Genomic DNA, 25,092 nt, shown 5'->3' with positions numbered 1-25,092 from the left:
ATGCTCCAATTGAAGCATCTTCCCTTTTTGGCCGCAATTTGAAAGACACCCTGGCCAGGTGTGAGAAGGACAGTAAGATCCTGTCTGCTGTAGGTCTACGGTTTTCCAATCCACAACATTCCTTTTCCAGGAACCAGAGGAGCAGAAAACTGTGGCACAAAAAATCTCAGGGTCCTTTCCGTGCCAAACGTGGTGATGATACCCCCAGGGGCAGAGGGGGTAACAATTCTGGAAGATGCCCCTACCGAGGCAGAGGGGGTCTGCATAACCAGGGACCAGGGATTCTTTCTCTGGGTAGCCTTATCAGCCCTTCTGAAGAGCAGCCCAATTGCTTTCCTGTGGAAGCAGTCGAGGGGCATTTCTGTCTGCACCATGCTGCCTGGCATTCAATAACTTCCGACCGTTGAGTGCAGAAGATTATAACCAGAGGCTACACCATTCCCTTCATTACTTACCCAAAGCTTCCAACAAAACTTCCCGACGTTCCACGCAGTCAAAGGGAAGAAGCAGCTACAGAAATAAACAAGCTGTGTCAAAAAAAGAGTAATCCAAATAGTCTCACAAGGCCAGTGCGGATCCAGATTTTACTCAAGATTCTTGTTGGTGCCATAAAAGACAGGGGATTGGATACAAAGTCTGGATCTCAGCAATTTTAACAAGTCCATTGTCCAAATGAAATTCCAGATTGTCACAGTTCACTCCATTCTCCCTTTTCTAAGGCAAGGCAATTGAATGTGCTCAGTAGATCTCCGGGACGTTTATTACCACATCAAAATGGACAAACGCTCCAGGAGTCTACTCAGCTTCCAGCTAGGAGCTAATCACCACCAATTTTGTGCCCTGCCATTTGAACTCTGTACAGCCCCCAGAGTGTTCATAAAGTGTATGGTGGTGGTCACAGCTCACTTGAGACTGCAAGGTTTCCAGGTGTTTTTGTATTTGGATGATTGGCTCCTTACCGCCCCCACCAAGTACGATCTGGTAGCAGCCCTGCAGTACATTCTTTCCCTGGTGAGACTTTTGGGAATAACGATAAACTGGGAGAAGTCCAACCTTGGTCTGACCCAGTCCATAGAGTTCACTGGAGCAGTCTTCAACACCCGTTCTTGTCTGGTGTCTCTCCCAGTTTACAGTCTTCAGAGACTGAGGCTCCAGCTCCGGGTGATACTCTGTCAAAACAAAGCCTCAACAAGGGAGGTCCTTCAGCTGTTAGGATCCATGACAGCGCTATACTGATAGTGGCTCTTGTAAAACTGCACTTGAGAATACTTCAGTGGCTTCTGCTATCTCAATGGTTTCCAAATCACCACCCTCTATGCTTTCAGATTCAGATAACCAATTGTTGCAAACAGGATCTTCTTTGGTGGATGAGGCCAGAGACAGAACTTTGGAGCCACCCATTCCATCCTCCCCAACCCAAGGCCATTGTGACCATGGATGCTTCCCTGATAGGGTGGGGCGGACCATTTTTAGGGAAAGACAGTCCAAGGCACATGGTCCACTATGGAGGCCAACCTGTTCTAGAACTGAGAGCGGTGCTGTTAGCATTGCAAGCATTCCAATCTGTTCTTCCTTCTTTGATGATTGCATTTCAGTCAGACAACATATCAGTAGTCTGGTATATCAACAAGCAAGGAGGAACCAAGTCCTATCCCCTATGTCGAGAGGCCATGAGAATTTGGCAGTGGGCGAAAGCTTCCAGACACTTTCTGATAGCAACCCATATCCCAAGGAATTCCAACTCGATTGCAGATAAGTTGAGCAGATGTATTCTCGTGCCTCACGAGTGTTCCCTCAATCCCAACATAGCGGTGAACATTTTTAGCCGTTGGGGCCAGCCTTGCTGTGACCTATTCGCCTCCTCATCAAACAACAAATACAGCAGCTATTTTAATTTCCCCCACAGGGGGAGTCCCTGAGGAACTCTTTGATTCATGATTGGCCCACGGGACTGCTATATGCCAATCCCCCCATTCCTCTGATTCCCCAATTCATAAAGAAAGCTATTCGGTTGAAATGCAAAGTGATCCACATAGCCCCTTTTTGACCTCGACAGGTTTGGTTCCCCTTCCTTCGGCCCCATCTATTATGTCGACCATGGATTCTGGACCCTCTTTCAGACCTGATTTCTCACCCCCAGTGGTTGAGTCACCCGAAACTGTCCAGTCTCAAGCTGACAGCTTGGTTTCTCCACTTCTTTTAATTGCCAGGCAGGATAATCTTCAATCACCCATACATGACATTATCCTGGCCTCACACAAACCATCCAACAGAAGACTATATCTAGACAAATGGAAGAGATTCTGTTTGGTCTAAGGAAAGAAGGCTAGACCCATACTTGGCTCCAGTTACAGCAGTCTTACAATATCTGTCAAAGTTTTTCGATGATCGAGCTGCAGCTTCTACCATATGAGTACATCTAGCAGCCATTTCTAACTTTCATGATGGATTTGATAATTCTCCCCACATTTCTCTTTGGTTATGTAAAACCCCTCTAAAACGGATCTCACACATTAGGCCCCCAATCAGACAATCTATAGAGCCATGGAACCTCACGTTAGTTCTTCAGTCTTTAACTCAACCTCCTTTCGAGCCTGCAGCAAAGTGTGACCTCAAATTTCTATCTTGGAAGTCCCTTTTCCTGGTAGCCATCACATCAGCTAGAAGAATTTCAGAGCTTCATGCATTATGCATTAAAAGGCCCTATTTAATCTTCCACAATGACAGAATATCACTCCAGATGAACCCCTCCTTTCTCCCCAAAGTTATTTTGGATTTTTCCATCAATCAAACAATTGACTTACCAGTATTTTTCCCAAATTTTACTAATAAAAGGGAATACTGTCTACACTCTTTAGATGTGCATAGACAATTGAGGTTTTATCTAGAGAGAACTAAAGCTGTATGTAAAACTGACCAACTTTTCATTTCCTTTTCTGGACCTAGAATGGGAAATTCTGTCTCCAAGGTGACTTTATCTAAATGGCTTAGGGACTGCATACACTACATCTATTCACTTGCGAAAAAGCCTGTACCATAGAATGTTAAAGCCCACTCTACCAGATCTATGGCAACTTCTGTAGCCTTCCATTCGAGAGCCTCTATGGATGATATTTGTGCAGCAGCCATATGGACTACCCCTCACACTTTTGTTATTCATTACAAATTGGATGTGGTCTCCAGAAGGAGAACTGCCTTTGGCTCAGTGGTGCTCAGGAACATTCTTCCATAAGGGCTGCCCAAGGAACACAAGGTAGCTGGGGATTCTGTTCCATCAGTGATGAATGGAAAGAAGATTAACAACATCAGATAAAGAAGTTGTCTTACCATAATGTTCCATCTGTGTTGTTCATCTTCTTTCATTCATCACTTCCCACCCTCCTTCCCCCTCCAAAGGCTCCTGGGGGATACTTTGAGTCCAAGTGTTGAGTTAGGGCATTTGCGCAGAAATGGCCTCTGCTTTACTAATACTTGGCAAACTCGATCTGAGGTATCAGGGAGAAGGGCACTATGGGTAAAAGCTTAGCTCAAGAGTTTTTTGGCTGGTGCGAGCTTGATATTAGGCCGACACGGTTCCGAGGGCTCAGAACCGAAACCATCAGTGATGAATGAAAGATCAACAACACAGATGGAACGTTATGGTAAGACATAACTTTTTTTCTACAAGCTCAGTTTTTGGGTAGCTGTCTAGATGAAAGGTAAATCTTAACAAATATGAAAATACCACCACAGTTTCCACAAGGCCTGATGGTATATTAGTCACAAAAAACACGTATGGAAGGGGTACATTCTTTACATTTAAACCAAGTTTCTTAACTAAACATACATGGACTTGTTTCAGATGCAGGTGTGCCACAAAATCAAGCTATTTGTTATTAAACTGCTGACATTGAGGAGATCCACATTAGTGTGGTCCACTTTAGTGTTAGGTAAATTTTCTAAGCTGGTTTGTCCATTAGATAAAAAAGACAAATGGTGAAGAAAAAGGGAGGGCACTTTTTTGTACTGCAGAAGAGTTCTCTCCCTCCCTCCCTCCCTCACTTTCTCACAATGGTTTAACATTAATGTTGATTGTATCACACAGATACTCTTTTTTGACTGTTTTTTTTGTTCTTTTCCATGTACTTGATCAAGTTCTGTTCAACGCCCACTCATTTCCCTAAATCTAACTGGAAAGAATAGTATGAGTATAGTTCACAAGGGTGATGAGAAGGACTTCACAGGGAAGTTATTACAGAAAAGTGAAGGCAGTATTCCTTAGGGAAGGAGGAAATCCATCAGTAGTTGAATAGTACAGATCAAATTCAGGGGTGTACTGGTTGGTGGTGCTGCGGTAAGCATTGTCGCCTCACAGTAAGACACTGTCCAGTTCGATTCTCAGCTAGAGCGTCTTCTGCATGGAGACATGTGTGAATGGGTGCACCTTCGTTGAAGGTTGTGCGTCAGAGCTGGTAACTCGGCATGTAAAAATCAACTACCAATCATTAGCAGATCGGAGTTCCGCTGTGGTGTAGACTGCGGTGGTGGTGCTGTGGTAGCGTTGTCGCCTCATAGCAAGATGTTGTCCCGTTCGATTCTCAGCTAAAGCGTCTTCTGTGTGGAGGCATACGTGAATGGGGTGTGCCTTCGTTGAAGGTTGTGTGTCAGGGCTGGTAACCTGGTACGTAAAAATCCACTACCAATCATTAGCGGACCAGAGTTCCGCTGTGGCGAGTCCTAACTGGGAAAAGCCGAAAGACACAAACAGACAAACTGGTTCTCAGAAAGAAGAAAGTTCTTTAGTTCACTAAATAAAACTGCTACCTTTTACAGAATTTTCAGATGCAGTAATTAACAGTGTCACAATTTGAAGGTGCTTTTTCCTGAACAGGAAACAGAAATTGTGCTTACTTTTTAAAGATTATGTGTGTTATTTATTCTGAACTAAATGTATGTTTCCATTGTATGCTTAAGTTTGCTTCAAATTTATTCCCTAGGATAATGGATTTCATCCAAAGTACACTGGTGAAGATCTAACTTGTACTGTGAAGCATTTAAAAAGAAGCACACAATATAAATTTAGGGTAAGTTTTTCAAATATACTTTATCAGTAAATATGAATACACTTTTTTCCTATAGGTTTTTACTGGTGTCAGTACCTAAGTATTTTTGTACAAATAAAATTTCAAATCATACAAAGTCGCATATATGGAGAATATTTCTGGTGTTTTGTCTAGAGCTTTAGTTGGTATTTCTGTCATTTTAAACTGTGCTAAAACATGTGGCTATTTGTATTTTATGCAACTTTACAAATTGCTATTTCTACTGGAACCTGGTTTCACGACATCATAAAGGACTTTTTATGCACAGTAACATACTCAATGTAGATACTCAGTTTTTAAACTGAGGTAATGTCTGTAAACCCAGTGTTTTGTTGTAATTATTGTTGGTAGTTGTGAGTATTTTAGAACTGTGCAGTGTTCTACAGTTAAAAGTTTTGAATGGGTAGCTTTAGCTTCATTTAAAGACTCAAGGTTTATTTAACCAGTGCTAAACAGCAAATGGTAGCAGTGGTTTTCTGAGTTCATAGGTTCATAGGTAGGTACTAGGCTATCGGCCCTGGGGCCTATACAAGCCCATCCAAAAAGGTACCCTGGCTTTTGCCACCCAAGAAAATTATTTTCCTGTGCCACTGTCGAGCAGAGCCACAGAGGTGATCCCTGGGGTGAATTTCCTATTTCCCATCCAATCATCAAGACTTTTCTTGAAGAGTGCTAATGAGGAGTTTTGTTTGATATAGATAAGTAGTTTATTCCTGAGTATGGGAAGTCTCTGGGACAGGAATCTATCCCTCCGGCATGTTGTGTTTATTGTGATGACAAGGTTTAGGTCCCTAGAGCGTGTAGCTCGGAGGGATTGGGATTTCTTTAAGTGGAGCATGTCCAACAGCTCTGGGTTTGACATAGCTTTGTATGTTAGGCATACAAGGCGTGATTATATACCAGTTGTTTATAGAGGACTCTTATAAGCCTTATCCAATAGTGCATGGTTCATATTATCAGTCCCCTTTTGCAAACTCTGTGATTCTAAGCATGTTGCTTAACCAGCCAGTGCTCTTGGGCTGCACCCTTTCTCCACCAAAATGGTATTGAGGTTATGGCTTATCTTGTTAACAAATGAATAAAATGAGTAAACAAACAACTAAATAAATAAAATCTGCATGACTTGTCTATAAATCCAGTAGCTTATGATTATAGACTGAAGGCTTAAGGTGTAGGATTCGCTCATAAGCTAACCCACTGATGTTAATTTCAAGGAACCATTGGGAAATCCTCTGGACCAGTATATAGTAAAGAGCATAAAGATGATACAATATTCAATAGAGATATAATCCAGAAAACAAATAGTGGCAGAAGTACTGAAGCATCACTATCTGATTTTTTTTTAATGTATTTCTCTCTTAGAATTTTTTACCCTGACTACCTGACAGCCATCAGCCCACTCCCAGCCAATCGATCCATCCACTCCCCATCACCAGGATGAGGGTTGACTGGGAGAAGCCATCATTTAACCAGCTGTCAGGAACGATTCAGGTTTTCTTACTAAGCCTTACCCCCTGTATCCATCCAGTGACAGTCCATGGGATGGTGGGACAGTGGGCATCAATGGTGCACTGTCCCTTATTTCTGCATAGAGGCTAACATTAGCAGGATGCCTTACCCATCCATAGGAGACACTGCATGGCTATTCCACTGGTCTTCTCCTGAAAAATCCAAATAATCTGCTTCTGTCCTGGGCACATATACTCCCTCCCCAACTGCATGGACTTGTCCCTCAAATTCGTGTTACTATGCCACCAATGCTGAATATTTTTTTTATATGCAATGAATTGCATTTAAATAGATTTTAGTGACCATTATCACATAATTTTCCAGGGAAGGGTTGTTTGAAACAGTTACTCCCTGTTTTGTTTTTTATTAGAGCTGAAAAAACAAAATACTTTTGACACAGATTTTTTTAAATATGCATTTTGATGAATGAAAACTAAATGAGCACAAGCTACTACAGGTTAAGTTTAATATGAAAATTAATGTGATAATTTATGTCATGTACAACATTTCTTATTTTGAGACCATTAGCAAGTTTCTTTTTTTGAAAGGTGCCATCAACATTTACAAAAGTCATGTTTAATAATAATAAATTAAATTGTACAGGCCCAAAGCCATCCCCAGTGACATAAAGGGATAAAGCCTTTACTATGACCCAGTTGACTGGGATTGATCATCTGTTCAGATAATTGAAGGAGCTGGCATGGAGCATAGATGTTTCAGTCCTAGGTGGTTAAGCTGTGCATAGCTGGCCATGTACTTCATAGGTCTTTCAAGGGACGAGCTGGGATGCAAATGCACAACCTGAAGAAGTTCAGAAAACTATAGATGTGTGGTGTCCCTCAAGATGGGTGTGTTGTAGTATGCTATGCCATGTCATGTGCAGAAGGCATTATGGGCCTCCACAGTGATTTAGCTTACACATCCCTCCATCCGTGTGTGAGGTTAGGACAGTAAAATCACTCTGCATTGCCAGGATGCTGGTGACAGGCAGAAAACACCCTAATGGCTGCCTGAAGAATAGTCTCTTCCAAACATCTCTCATCCAAGCACTGGAGGTAAAAATCCAGTGTAGAGATAACCAATAGGCGATGGCCAGCTGGAAGTAAGCTTGATAATGGCTAAGCATGGGGTCAAAAATGGCTTAGAAAAAAAGATGTGCAGACCCAAAAATCATCCTGACTAATTCCACTGATCCAAAAAGGCCAAATAGCTGTTGTATCTTTAAATGCAGTGTTTGTGTTCTATATTTTACTCACAATCCAATCCAAATTATTAAGTACTGGGACCTAAACAAATGCCTGAAGAGGTCTGATGAAGTTTTGGTATAAAAACGTACTGTAGTATGTGGCTGGAATAAATGGTTTAATATCTGGTGAGCAGCGTTGTTTTTTCATTGGATATTTTGTAAGTTTTGATTGACGTAGCAACCTTCAACAATTACTTTATGAAGAACCATGATGAACTGCGTCATAAGAGAAGGTACGTTGGGTCAGCAGTCATTTGATTGTTGTCAGTCACAAGATCATAAAGTTAATTTCAGTTCAGTTAGTATGAACATGTAATGCTTTGACCACTCTTTAAAATAAGTCAAGGGTACACCAGGAGCAAAAATTACATTCAAGCTTGTGAACAAAGATGGCTGTTTCAGAAAAAAAGAGTAGTTTGCACTAGAGTGAAGCAAGATTGAAAGTTTTGCTTCATTACAGTAAACATTGCTTATCTGTGAGTGTTGCTGAATTTACTTCTGAATGGAGTGATGTGACTATGAAGACAAAGCCCATGTAGTTAAATCATATGATCCATAGTTTAATTGTAGCAGTTCCTACAGAGGGGGATTTTCTAAAAGGGAGCTATATTTTTAAATAACTCTGTTTTATAATCCCTGCTGCTTCTTTTGGCAGCTTGTTTTTCGGTAGCAAAGGGCTTAGTCCCTTTGTTGTATTAAACTATGTAAATGTAAATAATTTCATCCTAAGCAGCTCACTATCATGGAGTGGAAGAGCCGTGACTTTGACCCAGCAACCATGGTATGACTAGCAGGACCTTCACTAGAGTAACGGAAGTTCTTGAGAGAAAAGAATGATGAGACCATTGGGGGTGGGGGGCATGAGTGGGTGCACCTGTGTGTTATGACTCCCAGATCAAATGCAGTGTGGCAGACAGCTTAAATAGAGTGGTGGGACAGTGAGAAAGATGTTTCACTGTAGAGATGGGGAATGCATCATCATGACATACTCATTACACACACACCTACCCCCCCACTAGAGGGATTTACTCCACATGCTGTTGGAGGCGACGATTAATTCTTCACAGCAATTTGGAAAACAGGACCAGATGGCTGCAGTACAACTACCCTTGCATGTCCACGGGGTATTCATAGTCTGCGTAGCCGAGAGGCTGTCAACATCTAAAGAAGTGGTGCTGACCCAAGAAAAGACACATCTGGGGTTTGCACCAAGAGTTGCATTGGTCCCAGGGAATGGCTAGCAGTAGGGCATACAAGGAGTCCTGTTGGCTGCCCCCTCAACTAATTATATCTAGAAATTCCCCATGCTGGGGGAAAGATAATAATTTCTTCCTCCTCAGAATCCATTGCATTAACATCCTTCTTGTTTCTGTAGTGCCATAATGCTACTCCCTATTTTCTTCTATTTAAAACCTATTTTGTACAGACCTCGGCTCTTTTAACTCAATTTCTACCTCTTTAAATGTTTCACAGCCTTTATCTTACATTCCTCTTCATGTGTTCATTTTTATGTTAAGGTTTTCCTATGTCTAGACTTTGTGCAATTTCTACATATAAGTTTTTTCCTGTCTCTTGCATGCCTTTTGTTATTTATTTTCAGTACAAATTAACTTGAATGTCCTCATTGTTACAGTGCTTTCTCCTCTCTGCATGGAAACAATTACTTAGCAAGACTTACTATGTGCTGTCTCAAGGCTGAACTACTCATGTACAGTCCTTTGCTGTATTACCAGAACTGCTCCATGAGCCTGAGTCCCATTTGCCCAGGTGTCTTGCACTCACTCCCTGGTACCTATTTGTACAGCTGCTTATGTAACAATCAGTAAACTGGCAACACAACAAATTGGTGTTTATCCCTTGACATGGTGTATGTGCCCCGAACACCAGTCTTTATATAAATAAAAATAACTAAATAAATAAAAACTGTTATAGGTCCCCAACCATGTCCCAAGACACTCACTCCACGTTCCTAAGCACCCTGGAGAATATTAGGGTCCAACCTAACACACTCATACTGGGCGACTTTAACTACCCCTCCATTAACTGAGAAAGCTACTCATGTATCAATACACTTGCCCAACGTTTCATGGAATTCATTAATTCCAGTCCCCTGGACCAGCTCGTTCTTACACCCACTAGAGGTAGCAACATCCTTGACCTGTTCATTACTAACATGGGTGACCGTTGCTCTATACCAATACTCCTCCCTGGTTAGATCCGACCACAAACTAATCACGTTGGAAATCCACACCCATCCCACCCCCACCTCCCCCACAAAGGTAACCACCATGAAAAACTTCTCCAAAGCTAACTTTGGGCTCCTAAGAACAGAGGTGGCTAACTTCATGTCACCCATGCAAATGGAGAATAGTTGCATGACCTCTGAATCATACACCAATGCACTGTATGAACATGTGCACAAATGCATGGATCTCGCCATACCCAGTAGAACCAAGAAGCTCTCCTCCAAAAAAAGGAAGCCAATCTGGTGGTCCCCTGCCATAAACAAACTCTACAACAGAAGGAGGAAACTGATGTGGAATAAAGTGAAGTCCCAAGACTGGAAAAACTCTGTTATCAGCCTCAACAAAACTTGAGATCCCTCATCAAATCCTCTAAAGCTAGCTATAAAAACAGAATTGCAGCAGATAATAAAGACAACCACAAGGCCTTCTATAGTTATGTAAAGAACCTCCATGGCAATACCCAGACTTGCTCTGAACTACTGCACAATGGTACCTCCTGTACCGAACCAACAGATGTTGCCAATGTACTGGCTGACAGATTCAGTGCTAACTTTACCCCTCTCCCCTCCAAAGGACCAATCACAATACCAGTAGATTGCCAGGCACCCAGTATTACTGCTGCACAGGTTAATACAGCACTGTCCAAGGCCAAGATTACAGCTTCTATGGGACCTGACAATATCCCTGGCTATGTTCTCCATGAACTACAAAGTGAACTGGCACCTCATCTGTGTGCCCTGTTCAATCATAGCCTCACCTCAGGCTTGGTCCCTACCGAATGGTGCAATGGTAGAGTCATCCATCTCCACAAAGGAGGAGTGACTACAGACCCTGGGAACTATCGCCCTATTAGCCTGACAAGTCTGACATGCAAAGCTATGGAACGCATCATCATGGACCTAATAAACAAGGATGTAGGGAATCTCCAAACTCTGGATCCCACACAGTTTGGTTTTATGAAGTGTAGATCATACCTGCTCAACTTGGTTGACTTCTTTGAGTCAGTCACCAGAGCTGTGGATGAATGCAAGGTGGTTCATACAGTCTACCTTGATCTGGCCAAGGCCTTTGATACCATTCCCCACTCAGGAATCATAGAAAAACTCATTAAGCTAGGCATCAACCCTCATATCACTAGGTGGGTTGCAAACTGGCTCAGATAGAACCCACAGTGTGAAAGTAGCTGACTCCATGTTAGACTGCCGACCAGTCATGAGTGTAGTCCCACAGGGATCGGTCCTGAGTCCTCTTCTGTTTGGTATCTACTTCTCAGAATTCCAGTCCAACACAAAGGGACTCTGGCTGACAAAGGTCGCAGATGATTGCAAGTTGGGAACCATTATTAACCCCCCAAGTAATGTTGACATCCTACAGAAAGGCCTCACGGAGACCAACGACTGGTGTCAGAACCATGGCCTTAAGTTCAGTGTCAAAAAATGTGTCATCATCCCCTTTGGGAAAAACCCAGTTCCGATGAACTACCACATCGATGGTAGTCCACTGAACACAGAAGGCATTATAAGAGATCTGGGAACACAGGTTGGCAGCAACCTCTCTTTTGACCACCACACTGCCACTGTGGTCAGAAAGTCCTTCTATGTGGCACATCTCATTACTACGGGTTTTGCATTCAGGAAGAAAGAGCTCATTGTCTCCCTCTACTCTTCCCTCATTAGGCCAGTCATCGCGTACAATGCCCCATTTGGCACGTACCTCACTAGACACCTCCAACAACTGGAGGGGCTACAAAAGTACCTCACAAAGAGGATCCTAGGCCTTAAACACTTGTCCTATATGGACAGATTCAAAAAACTCCAACTATTCTCTGTCTCATATTACTTACTTAGAGGCGATCTCTGCTTGACTTACAAAGCCATGTCTGACCCAGCACTGTTAGAAATACTACATCTTAAGAAATCCCAATCCCTCCACACCACATGCTCCAGAGACCTCAATTTCATTACCACAATGAACAAAATGTGCTGGAGTGACAGGTTCATAACCCAGAGACTGCCCATGCTATGGAATAGACTTCCCATACATGTCAAGCAGTGCACCTTACTGGCCCTCTTCAAGAGAAATCTTGATGAGTGGATGGGAAATAGAAAATTCACTCCAGTGGCTCTATTCGACAGAAGCACTGGAAACCAAGGTTGGGTGGCACGATCCAGGGTAATCCTATGGACTAGGCTTGTAAAGTCTCCAGGGCCATTTGCCTAGTACACACCTATGAACCTATGAACCTATATACTGCCTTGGAGGTTGCACCGGCTCATTCAATGTCCGTTTAGACATCACACTTGTATATACAAAGCTGCCTGTACTCAGATACACAGATTAGCATTCATTGCAAGCAGATAGCACACAAGTGAGTGGAACATGACCATCTAAAAGACAAAACATAAGTGCTTGTAGCAAAAATTAGCATAATACAAACCACCTACAAGCAGTGATAAAAGCATTTTTGTAGAAGGCAAGTCCCCTTCCCTCCCACAACCCCCTTATATATATATATATATATATATATATATATATATATATATATATACTAATGCCAATATCGCAAGATTGCATTGACGTGAAAAAAAAAAGCAAAACACTAGCGAAAGTTCTTTTTCTCTTCCTTTCTTCTTATAATCTGATCCTAACCCATAAAATATCACAGCAGGGACTTAGGTCCTGAATATCAGGGGCAAACAAAATTGTCTAATTCACATTTTGTCAAGTTTTCTCCAAAATATAACCCCAAAAGAGGTTTATATTAGTTGAGGGAGTGAGGAATAAATGTATAAAGCCCCGTGAAACACTGTTTCTAATGAGGTCTACAGTGGTCAACTTATTAAAATTGTATTTCAGTAAGTTTGTCCTCAAGATTAAGGGTGACATCAAAACATGGGCAAAATGCACATAAGAAAATACAACCTAAACAAAACATGGCTGGGCAACAAAATGCAAGAAGTTGTCTTAAGAGCACTCAAGGGTAATGTTTTAGTAAGTGTTCATTATCTTCACATTATCAACAAAATGCTACTATGGATTTTAAGACTTATACCGAACCTTCTTATGTATTTGACACTTAGCCGTTATGTCAGTCAACTTTCTTGCGTCCTTCTTTAACTCACATAAAAAATTTTGCTTTGTCAACATAAAACAGGACGCCTTAATTTTTAACCCAAGTCCAATAATTTGGCAACTGTTTTGTTACACGTTTTCTATTGATAATGTTACTTTTTATTCCCACCCCAGTCCAACAGCTATTTGCATCAAAATTTATTTTATGTATGTATTTAAAAGTAAAAATGAGAACAATATTTAAAAGTATATAAATGTTTTAATTCTATTCATGTTCCATTAATATTTATGCATGCTTTTTGCTTAACCAAATGCTGATTTCCTGTTTTGACATTTCAGATTTAAAAGTTGTTTTGTTATATTTCATTAATTCAAGTACAAACTCTACTTCAAAGGCTTTCCAAACATCATTATTCTTTTTCTGTTCAAGCAATCTTCAAAACCAGCTGTAAGCTTCCAATTCACTAACTAATCTCAGGTACATGCTGCTCCTTTAAGTACATAGATACGTACATTTCACAGGGATTACATTATTTAATAAAGACATGCCAACATGTGGTCCACTAGGTAAGTCTGACATTCTTCCAGAAAAAAATATATACAAATAACATCTCTAGCCAGACATATCAATTGTCTCTATTTTCTGGCCTGACTTACCCCAGCACACAATGTTCCTGTTTTTGGATGTATGCCCCTATTTTCAGGCCTGATTTACTCTTTCAGCACAATTTTCTGTAATTCCCCTCATCATGTGAGATGTTTTAAGCTGTCTAATACACATTAAAAACACACTATGTAATATTCATACTACTGGCAGTAGTGGGACCAGTAATGTAAAGGAAGGAGACACATATTTTACAACTCCCTTTTTCAGAAGCAAAAATAAACGGGTCTACTTTAGTTACGTGAAAGCTTAAAACAACGAATGCATATGCATCGAACAATATGCATCGAACCGAGAAACCATTGAAACACAATAAAAACGGAACTACACATCAAACATGACATGTAGCAGCTGTAGGCAGGGGTGCAAGCCTACCTGCACCCCCCACAGCCCCCACTACTTAAATATACCAGCTCCGAGATCACACTCCATTGAAGTAAACGGAAATCTCCACCTACAGAGGTTTCCTTTTAGAATTTTCGACGGTTCGCACTTTCAATGCATATGGTTTAACTGGGAAACTACTCATGTACCAACTCTTTTGCTAAATGTTTTCTGGATTTCATAAATTCCAATGCCTTGGATCAACTTATTCACACCCCCACCAGGGGCAGCAATATCCTAGACCTGGTCATTACCAACATGGGCAACTGGTGTTCCACAACAGAGGTCAATTCCTCGTTGGTCAGATCCGACCACAAGCTAATCACCCTAGACATCCACATCCCGTCCCCACCCCCAGCTAGGGAAACCATCGTAAAAAACTTCTCCAAAGTCAACTTCACACTTCTTAAGACAGAAGTGGCAAACATCATGACACCCATGCAGACGGACAATAGAGGTACGACTGCTGAATCCTACACAAGTGCACTTTATAAGCACTTACACGAGTGCATGGTTCATGCTATCCCTAATAGAACCAAGATGCTATCCTCCAAAAAAAAGGAAGCCAATCTGGTGGTCCTCTGCCATAAACAAACTCTACAACAGAAGAAAGGAACTGTTGCAAAAAAAGAGTAAAATCCCATGACTGGAGGAACTCAATGGTCAACCTCAGTAGGAAGCTGAGATCCCTCATAAAATCAGCCAAAGCTAATTACGAAAACAAAATTGCCACTGACTCTAAAGACAACCACAAAGCATTCTATAGCTATGTCAAGAATCTCAATGGCAACACTCAGATCTGCTCTGAGTTACAGCACAATGGCATTAAATATACAGAACCAACTGATATTGCCAACATCCTGGCAGATAGGTTCAGTGCTAACTTTACCCCCCTCTCACCCCCTAGAGGGCTCATCTCTATACCGGAAGAATGCAAAGTTCCTGTAATCACAGCTGCACAGGTAAATAACACACTCTCCAAAGCCAACAACACAGCATCCATGGGACCTGACAATATCCCAGACTGCGTTCTGCATGAACTACAGAATGAACTGGCACCCTACCTAAGTACCATGTTCAATCATAGCCTCACCTCAGGCTTTGTGCCCACTGAATGGCGCACTGCGACGGTTATCCCACTCCACAAAGGGGGAGCCACAACAGACCCTGGGAACTACCGCCCCATTAGCCTGATGAGCCTGGTCTGCAAGGCCATGGAACGCATCATCATGGAACTCATAAACAAAGACATTGGTAATCTCCAAACTCTGGACCCTACCCAGTTCGGGTTTGTAAAAGGCAGATCATGTCTCCTAAACCTGATTGACTTCTTTGAAGCAGTCACCAAAGCCATAGATGAGGGTAAGGTGGTTCACAGAGTTTATCTAGATCTCGTCAAGACTTTCAACACCATCCCCCACTCTGGAATTATAGATAAGCTCACGAAACTAGGTATAAATCCCTATGTCACAAGATGGGTTGCCAACTGGCTCACAGACAGAACCCACACTGTGAAAGTAGCAGACTCCAAATCTGACTTCAGACCATTGACAAGTGGAGCACCACAGTGTTCAGTCCTAGGTCCTCTCCTGTTTGGTATCTAATTCTCTGAAGGCTAACACAGAAGGTCTTTGGCTAACAAAGTTTGCAGATGACTGCAAACTAGGAGCCACTCCTAACGATGTTGACATACTACAAAAGGGCCTCACTGAGACAGATGCCTGGTGTCAGTCATGGCCTGAAGAACAATGCCAAAAAGTGTACTGTCATCCCCTTTGGTAAAAACTCTGTACCCATGAGCTACCACATAAGTGGTGGTCTACTTAATGCTGAAAGTGTGATAAGAGACCTTGAGACACAGGTGGACAGTAGTCTCTCCTTTGATAATCACATCGCTACAGTGGTCAGGAAATCCTTCTACATGGCTCACCTCATCACAAAAGGTTTCTCATCCAGAAAAAAAGAGGTCATTGTTCCCCTCTACTCATCACTCATTAGACCCATTATAGAGTACAACGCCCCTTTTGGCATGTATCTCACAAGACATCTACAACAACTGGAAAGGCCACGGAAATACCTCACAAAGAGGATTACGGGCCTCAAACAGATGCCCTACGCACACCGTCTCAAAACCTCCAGCTTTACTCCATCGCATATCTCCTACTCAGAGGCGATCTCTGCCTAACATACAAAGCTATGTCAAACCCAGAGCTGTTGGACATGCTCCACTTAAAGAAATCCCAATCCCTCTGAGCTATACGCTCTAGGGACCTAAACCTTGTCACCACAATAAACAGAACATGCTGGAGAGATAGATTCCTGTCCCAGAGACTTTCCATACTCTGGAACAGACTACCTATCTATGTCAAACAGAGCTCCTCATTAGCACTCTTCAAAAATAATCTTGATGAGTGGATGGGAAATAGGAAATTCACCCCAGGGATCACTTTTGTGGCTCTGCTCAATAGGGGCACAGGAAAATAATTTTCTTGGGTGGCGAAAGCCAGGGTACCTTTTTGGCTAGGCTTATATAGGCCCTAGGGCTAATAGCCTAGTACCTACCTATGAACCTATGAACCTATATGCATTTGCTGTTTTAAGCTTTCGCGTAAGTAAAGTAGACCCAAATAAACAACCTTGTGTGGTAGAATTTTCTAATATGGCTTATTAAACCCACAGATTGTACACTACTTCTTTGATAATGTGTTTATATTTTTCTATCATTTGTGTCACTCTTTCTTTGTTAAATGTGTTTCTGAGTAGTAAACCTAATGGAAGCAGGAAGAGTTTTGTATTTTTTGGTATACAGATTGGATGTACCTACTTTTCAAAGGCCTTTGTTCCTATTTTCAATATCTTCAGGTTGAGAGGTATATCCCTAGGATTCAGAAAAACGCTCACCTCTCACACTAAGGTCAGTCAATTAGCACGATGGCAAGAAAGTGAGATTCAAAAGTAGGAATAGCTACAGTGAGACAGAGCTCATTATCATTTCATTAGCACAATCAGAAAAATCCAAAGAGAAGGCTCAAGATCGGGAATGATAGGACTGAAGTTTTTAAACAAATCAAACATTTTTTTCCTTTACTGCAAGAATAAACAAGTTTTGGTACAGAGAGGGAACTGCTTCTAAATGGTTGGGAGGTTCTATAACCATGATGTCAGTCTTGAGTAGACATGGATTTATGTGGTTCTTGATTACTAAGACAAATGTCTTTCCATATTCATCATCAGTTTACTGATGAAAAGGAAGATTAGTAATGCTTCTTCCCATGGTTGTGACTCGCAGCTGTTGTTCAAGGTTTTCTCTTTATGGGTCTGTCATTGAGATCTGGGATCATGTGGCCTCCATCAGTTTAGATGGTCTCTAGCTGGGGGCTGGCTATGTTACACATCAACCACAAAGTGTGAGCAGTGACATGAGGACTTTTCCAAATAAATCTGAAGCCACAGCAGTGTTGCATACGTATACCACTAGCCAAATGTGAGTATTTGTATAGACAGGAATTGAGTTAGATATTCCACTGCTGTTCTGTATTCTTCTACAGTATATATCTAGTAATGCATTAAATTTGTATCAGTTTGCATTACAGAGTGTTTCTTACTGGACAGCTGTGACAGATTTCTTGTCCATAATTCAATAGAACAGTTTCATAGAAGCAAGGGAATCCCTAAAACAGTTGTTCATCGCTGTAATTGAATATTAACCACACATAAACTGCAGTTCAACAAAATAAGATTATAATTTCCAGAACATTTATAATTGTTGTACCTAATTCCAAGTGAGTGATATGTTGTTCTCATTAATGTGCATTAATGCTGCCTGGTGTTTGTTGAATCAGAAACTGTTTCGTAATAAAAATGTGGCTCAATGTTACATTAAGAATAAAACATCTAATCTCTGCAGAGGTAGAAGCTGTTTGCCAGTCTGTATTTGCTTTGTGTCCCTGTGGAAGTTAGTTAACAAACTGCATTATACTACTGGAGCACAGTTCTTGAATATATGGTAAGGTTAGCAATTCAAAGAAATTGATGATTTTTTACCAACATGAAAAGGTTGAGAACATTTTTACACAAAAACACTGCCGTTCATGATGCTGCCATATTAATCTGTATAAAATATATATACTTTTGCCTCCTGTATCATACATTAGAGTGAGAGTATTGTTTCATTTTGCATTGTTTTTTGTTTTCTGTGTACACTTTGCTTGACTTACCAAAGAACTAGCAGGGATTGGCTGTGTCACTTTGACTTCTCCTTTGCTCCACCTCCCAAAGAACTAGCAGGGATTGGCTGTGTCACTTTGACTTCTCCTTTGCTCCACCTCCCAAAGAACTAGCAGGGATTGGCTGTGTCACTTTGACTTCTCCTTTGCTCCACCTCCCAAAGAACTAGCAGGGATTAGCTGTGTCACTTTGACTTCTCCTTTACTCCACCTCCCAAAGAACTAGCAGGGATTGGCTGTCACTCTGACTTCTCCTTTGCTCCACCTCCCAAAGAACTCGGAGGGATTGATTGTGTCACTTGTATTTCTCCACTCTGAGTGGAGAAACAAGAATTCCTAGAATGAGTTAAACAGTTTGTGTGCTGCAAATAAACATGAGAAGAGCTGCAGAATATGAAGTAGGTAGTTACCATCTTTATGAATAAAGCTAGGGAGCTAGTGGAGGTCCTAGAAAAGGTACACCTTGACCAGCAGGTTACAGTAGTAATGGTGGGTTGCATGGAGACAAGATGGATATCATCCTCATTAGCATGGATGATCCTCATCAGAAAGAGAGTGAGCAACAATTATGAACCATTGTAGTTCACAATCCATGAAACAGGGAAGCAAAAGTAGAAGATGAAATGTATAAAGATCTCGGACGGAAGTTTTACAGTTCTATATATCATGCAGGAATAATTATAATGTGCAGATTATATCAGTGAATGTTTCATTTTTTTCATTTTTTTCTTTTGTTATGCTATCTAGGCAAAAATATCTGCTTATGTTTAGTTGCAGTACTGTGTATAACTTTGATTGTTGTACTGTAATGTTGTTAATATTTTATTATTTTTGTACTACTTTGTCATTTTACTTGCCGTATGTCATAGTTCACGACTAAAATATACGCTGCATCACTGCATCATACCAAGCAGGTATACTGACAAGTAACTGAGTACATGAAGTCAACAGAAATGTGGAAGGATAAGATAAGATGAAAGGGATGGAAACACTTCGAGATGTATTACTGCAAGGTTTAAAGGGCATTTCGAGGTACATCAGCTTGGCTAAAGGTGGAAGTGAAAAGAGTTATAAAGGAGGAGAGGATAGCTTGCAAGAGGAAGTGTGCCATGAAAGTCAAGTGATTAGCCAATGAAAATGTCAGGAAATGCCTGGAAGGGAGGACAGTATAATTGTATTGTAATTAAAACATTATATTTTCATGGATATATATTCTGCCTGTAAGAAAACCAGTAACACTGGATGCAAAGTAGAGTTTGCACATACATGTGGGTACCCTACAGACAGATAAAAGGGATAAATTGCTTACTGAAATAAAACATTTCTGTAAGCAATGTATCATCTGTGAGCAATTAAAACTGTTGTACATAAACCAAAACCCTAAAAATACTACAAAACCATACAACCTGTTAACAAACTGCTTCCTGTTCTTTTGATTCCCCTGGCCTCCATTTGCCTACTTTGTGACTCTGAGCATGTCTCTGAAGCAGGCAGTGCACTGGGGCAGATGGGAAACTGGGCTGGACTCCTCAGTGATCCCCTATGAATGTATGAACAGCTATTGGGTAACATTTTCATTCTACAGTGCAAATAAATAGTACACACCAGAAGCAAGCACTACATGGGTTAAATAATGAAACCTTGACATTAACATAAAAGGCAGAGCATAATTTCTTTTAAGTTCTTCAAGTGATATTTTAAAAATGTTCAGTAAAGTTTTAAAGCTTTAAATGATTTCTGAAATTGGAACATTCTTAGTCCTAGAAGCAGATATCTGAGAAGACATCAGATTCTCAACAAGTTATATTCAGACATCAGTGCCAAGTGCTGCATTCATAATGACTACAGTCTGAAGCCAGTGCAGTAAAAGTCAGATAACATCAGACTTCTAACTCTGAAGGAACCTATTTAGAATATCAAAATGTAACACAGGACTACAGCACACAAATTGATGAATACCTTTATGAATGCAGGATTTGCCATTCAGCCTGACAAAGCTAATTGTTTCCCTAATGTAGCTCGATTTTTGAGTTCTGTGTGTTCTCTCTATGCCCCTGTACGACCACCACCCATGGTATACTTCAAACTCCCAAGCAGAACAGGGCTGTTTCTCCGTTTCTGTTTGTTTAATATGATGTGATGTTTGTTGACTTTTGAGGCCATCACCCTTTAGCTTTTGCATCATTTACAATGAAACAAAAACATCGGCAAGAATGCACATAAAAACATTTATTTTAATTATATGTTCAGTATTTAATTTAGTTTAGCTCACTGATGCTGATCTTAAATTCTTGAGTCACAGTAAAGAGTACATTCAGTTGGCATGTCCTGGCACTATCACTTGCAATATGTACTAACTGTATTAATTATCAGGACTGTTGGCATTTCAAATTATGTACTATATGAGATGTTTGCACTGATATCCCAGTAAGGCAAAGCTTGATACCATGGAATGGGAAAAAATAGTGTCAGAACTAGGAATACTTTCCCATGGGCATAATTCATAGGCTGAAGTTCACCCAGACAGGTTAAGTTTTCCGGCCTTTTCCTGCCCTGACACAGGTAGCAGAATGCTTCATTAATCTTGCTGGCTAAAAATATCAACAAACTCTCTTTATTTTTACTTTTATATGTTTTGCAAACTCATTTCACTGTACTGTAGTTAATATAGCATAATCAGGCCTCTGCAACACACTTGAAATTTTCTGTTTTATATACAGTGTCTGTGAAGATTAGTAATGACAGATGCAGAATGATACATTTTCATTGTGGCTCCTCTGAGTGCATTTTTATGATAATATTAATGATTTAAACTGAGATGAAGAACTCCTTGTGTTCATTTATGTTGTATAGTTTTCTTCTTGTTCTGTTAGGATGTTACTTCTTCTTCTTCTTCTTCTTTCGGCTTTTCCCGGTTAGGGGTCGCCACAGCGGATCACCTTGTCCACACATGATTAGCAGTGGAGTTTTACAGTGTCGAGTTGCCAGCCCGGCGCCCAACCTTCCACAAAAGGCACACATACGCACACACTCACGCTTAGGGCCAGTTTAGAGAGTCCAATCCACCTACAGCATGTCTTTGGGATGTGGGAGGAAACCGGAGCACATGGAGAAAACCCACGCGACCACAGAGAGGACATGCAGACTCCGCACAGAAGGCACCCCAGCCAAGGATCAAACTGGAGAACCTCTTGCTGTGAGGTGGCAATGCTAACCTCTGCACCACCGTGGCCGCCCTCTGTTACACCAATAGTACCACAGTCACAGTTATACAGTAGATATCAGAGATTATGTCAGAGAACATGGGGAGAGTGCTCCCTGCTCTTGGAATCCATGGTTGAACCCCGGATGTGACAGTCCTTTGGGTGGCATTCCGAAATAGAGAAAGATGACACTGCTTCAATAATAAAGTTGTGGCATACCTTTACTTCCTACTGGATTACAGTGAACTTCTGTTTTGCACATCTCTGTGATTTAATAAAGTTAGATCACATAGTAGTATATCTTGAGTTTACTTTCTTAAAATAAAGACAACTTTTCAGCTCTGCAGATCACCAGTAGAACACCTTACTATCAGCATGATTTCTTTGCAGAAAATGGACCTTTAATTTTTCTGGCACAGTTAGCTAAAACACCTTAAATGAAAGTAGTTTATTGTACAACAGATGCTCAATAAATAAAAACTATTAGCAAGCTTTGCTGTATCTACAGATATCTATGTGCCAGTCAACCGACCATAATAAAACTAAGCTAATTACCCATCACAAGAAAGGTTGATACATTTAAACATTAAGCAAAGCCTTTTTCTGAACCATAAAACTTACAGCAAATAAATTAAATGCAGGCTTCTGATATCTCACTTTCAATATACATATAAGGTGCTATCTTGTTATGTATGGGGTATGCACAATTTTGTAGCTTTATTCATTGATCTGATTTGAGCTGGTGCTACATTTTTATTTATATGTGCTTGTTTTGTAATATTTGTAGTTCCCACATTATGCAAAGATTTGTAGTCTCACTTTTGTTTGTAAAATGTTTCTTCAGAGTGAAAAAGGAACAAAGTCTTAAGCAAGCAATAATGCTCAACAGGGTGTGTGTTACTGTAGAAATAATGCCATCCCCGGTGTGTTCTGTGGTGTCGGGCCTCTATGCCCCTGCAAGGGCATTTATTTCCACAATAACACATACACACTGGAGGACATTGTTGCTCTTAGAGAATGGGCTGTCTGTAAAATTGTTGTGTTTTACTTATTTATTTTTTATACATTTTTGATGTAAAATAGTTTCTCTGCCTAATGTCTCAAACTTGCTGTAGTACATGTTAATGGTGTTGAAGGAAACATTTTACATCCAAAATATAACACTTTAAAAAATATTCAGGTATTTACTTTATTTTTTGGTGCCTTACTCCTAAAAAGTTTAGTTAGTTGTCAGTCATTGGAGATTGAAGTTACTAAATAATGATACACATTTGAGTTTCAGACTTTTCTTTCCTTCAGAAAATTCATGCTAACACAAATCCTTTTATTTAAGCATGTTTGTAATTTTATAAGAGCAATAATTAAATGGTGTTCCTATTTTAGAACCTTTGCTCCCCCTTTATTTTAGGCTTTATCCGGATTTCTTCAGCTGAAAGGTGCAGAGGTATGCAAACCTCTTTACTGACACACACACACAGTCTGTTCTGCTTTTATGCACTCTTTCACTCACACACGCAGACAGAAACATAAACACATGCAAACAAACATACACTTTTTTCTGTTTCATTTACTTTTTTACACTGGCTAAACAGCAAAAGCAATGCTTAGTGAGTGTAAAATAGTTCAGTGGATCTCTCTGTCTCACTCTCATACATGCATACACTGTCACGCACACAGACATAAACACATACAAACATTTTTTTTTTTTTTTTTCTTCTTTGTTTTGCACTCATTAAACAGTAAAAGTGCTGCTTTGCCGACATTAATTTTTTTCAGTCCGAGCTCCAAGGCAGCTTGATATGCTGCCGTGAAGTGGCAGGCTCGTTTTTCAACAGGCATTACCTGTAGAGTAGCACCCTGCTGGAGAATGTTCGTTCTCCAGTCAGTGTGCGATCTACAGGTCGCCCATTCTCTAAAGATGGTTAAGGCCTAGGTGATAAAGTTGTGTCAGGAGTCATACTTCCTGGATTTGAGCTACCTTGGATGGCACTGGTATAAGGAGAAGGCTTGATCTGATGTTTGTGTTAAGCATGGTTAAGGCCTAGGTGATAAAGTAATATTATCTTTACTTGCTGCATGGGAGCTGCCTTTGAAAACATTGGTGAAAACAAAAGGCTTAATCTGATGGTTGCTAAAGTACAAGAATATAAGGATGAAATAACAGCTTTGAAACCTGTTGGGTTATTTGTAGGGCAGAGTTAAACATTTAAACTCTAAAAGCTATGCTGACTGAGGATCTCTATTTGATTTGTATTAGAGTTCATTATTTTGGAAAATTGGCTACATTATTAAGACTGTAATTATTGCACCAGTGGTTTCTGAAGGTTAAAATTTGCTGAAATTTGATGGACTGAGCTGAAAACATTAGGTCGTGCCTAAAGCAGGTTTTAGGTTATTGCATCACAAGATATCATATTTCACTTGGTTTCAGCAGACTAAAAGTACAATGCTGACAGCAGCTGGTATGAAGAAAGCAGTTAAGGCAAGGCATAATGGCATTGTTTTTATCCAAAACTGTCATTGTTACCAGGAAGAAATGGTAAAACTGATGGCACAGACTGATTATATCTAGAAGAGCCATACATTTTCTTTGCATTGTAGAGGATATGCAACTCTTTCAGGCAAACCATGGTTATTTGTGGATTCTGTGAGAGCTGGTGATTAATCAGTCAAAGTATGACTCAGACTTTGTGTACTAGTGTAGTAAGGGAGCATGTTGAAACAGACTTTTCTTATTTTATTCAGTTTCTTTTTAGGATCAGTTTAAATTGAGTAAAGTTGTTGTAATGGGCTGTATGTAATTTCATTGAGGTTGTTTTCAGTGAGATGTGAGCACTGCACACTAGCTGTAGCAACTGACAGAATATTTTTATTTCCATTTTGTTTTGTTGTATTCATACTGTCGTAGCACAACTATGTTAGTTGCAGCACTGTTTTAGCAGTAGAATGTAGTATGAGCTACAGTATTGTGCAAATGTAAAGCCCGAGTCTGATTTCCTCAACTCAGTGCAAACTTGCTTAAGTGTGATTTACTTTAAACCTTTTATAAACATGCTGTACCACAGAAACCCATTGTAAAAGGATTGCACAAGAAAACACTGATTGGTTATAAGGCTTCAAATGCACAGTGGTTTACAAAGCAAACACTCATTATCATAAAATAATATACTTTCATAGCTCTGTAATGATATCAGCCACTTGCTGTATACCTTAGGAGAGGAAAATTCAAGATAGTGAGCACTTAATGTATTTTTGGTTTACAGAATGTTATTGCAATAAAATCCCTCCTGCAGGAGCAGTCACGCCACAATTACTTGAGCCTACCTGGCTGAAATTGACTTGGTTTGCCTGAATGAGTAGCATATAATCTACAATGTAAAGAAAATATATGACTATTCAGTCTGTGCCAGATACCATTAGTTTTGCCCTTTCTTCCCAGATTATTCAATCAAGTTTCAGCT

General features: G+C 40.5%; 1 protein-coding gene across 1 annotated transcript in view; it reads left to right on the top strand.

The window, feature by feature from the left end:
• The window catches only part of FNDC3B (fibronectin type III domain containing 3B), a 2,611,550-nt gene that overhangs the window by 1,842,865 nt on the left and 743,593 nt on the right, over positions 1-25,092 (top strand). The window contains exon 16 of the mRNA XM_044070236.1: positions 4,977-5,063. Coding sequence (XP_043926171.1) covers positions 4,977-5,063 — 87 coding nt within the window. The remainder of the gene's footprint in view (positions 1-4,976; positions 5,064-25,092) is intronic.

The sequence above is a fragment of the Protopterus annectens genome, chromosome 4.part1 (assembly GCF_019279795.1).
Source record: "Protopterus annectens isolate FY-2018-M chromosome 4.part1, PAN1.0, whole genome shotgun sequence".
NCBI classification, from domain to species: Eukaryota; Metazoa; Chordata; order Ceratodontiformes; family Protopteridae; genus Protopterus; species Protopterus annectens.
This window is presented reverse-complemented; position numbering and strand designations above follow the sequence as displayed.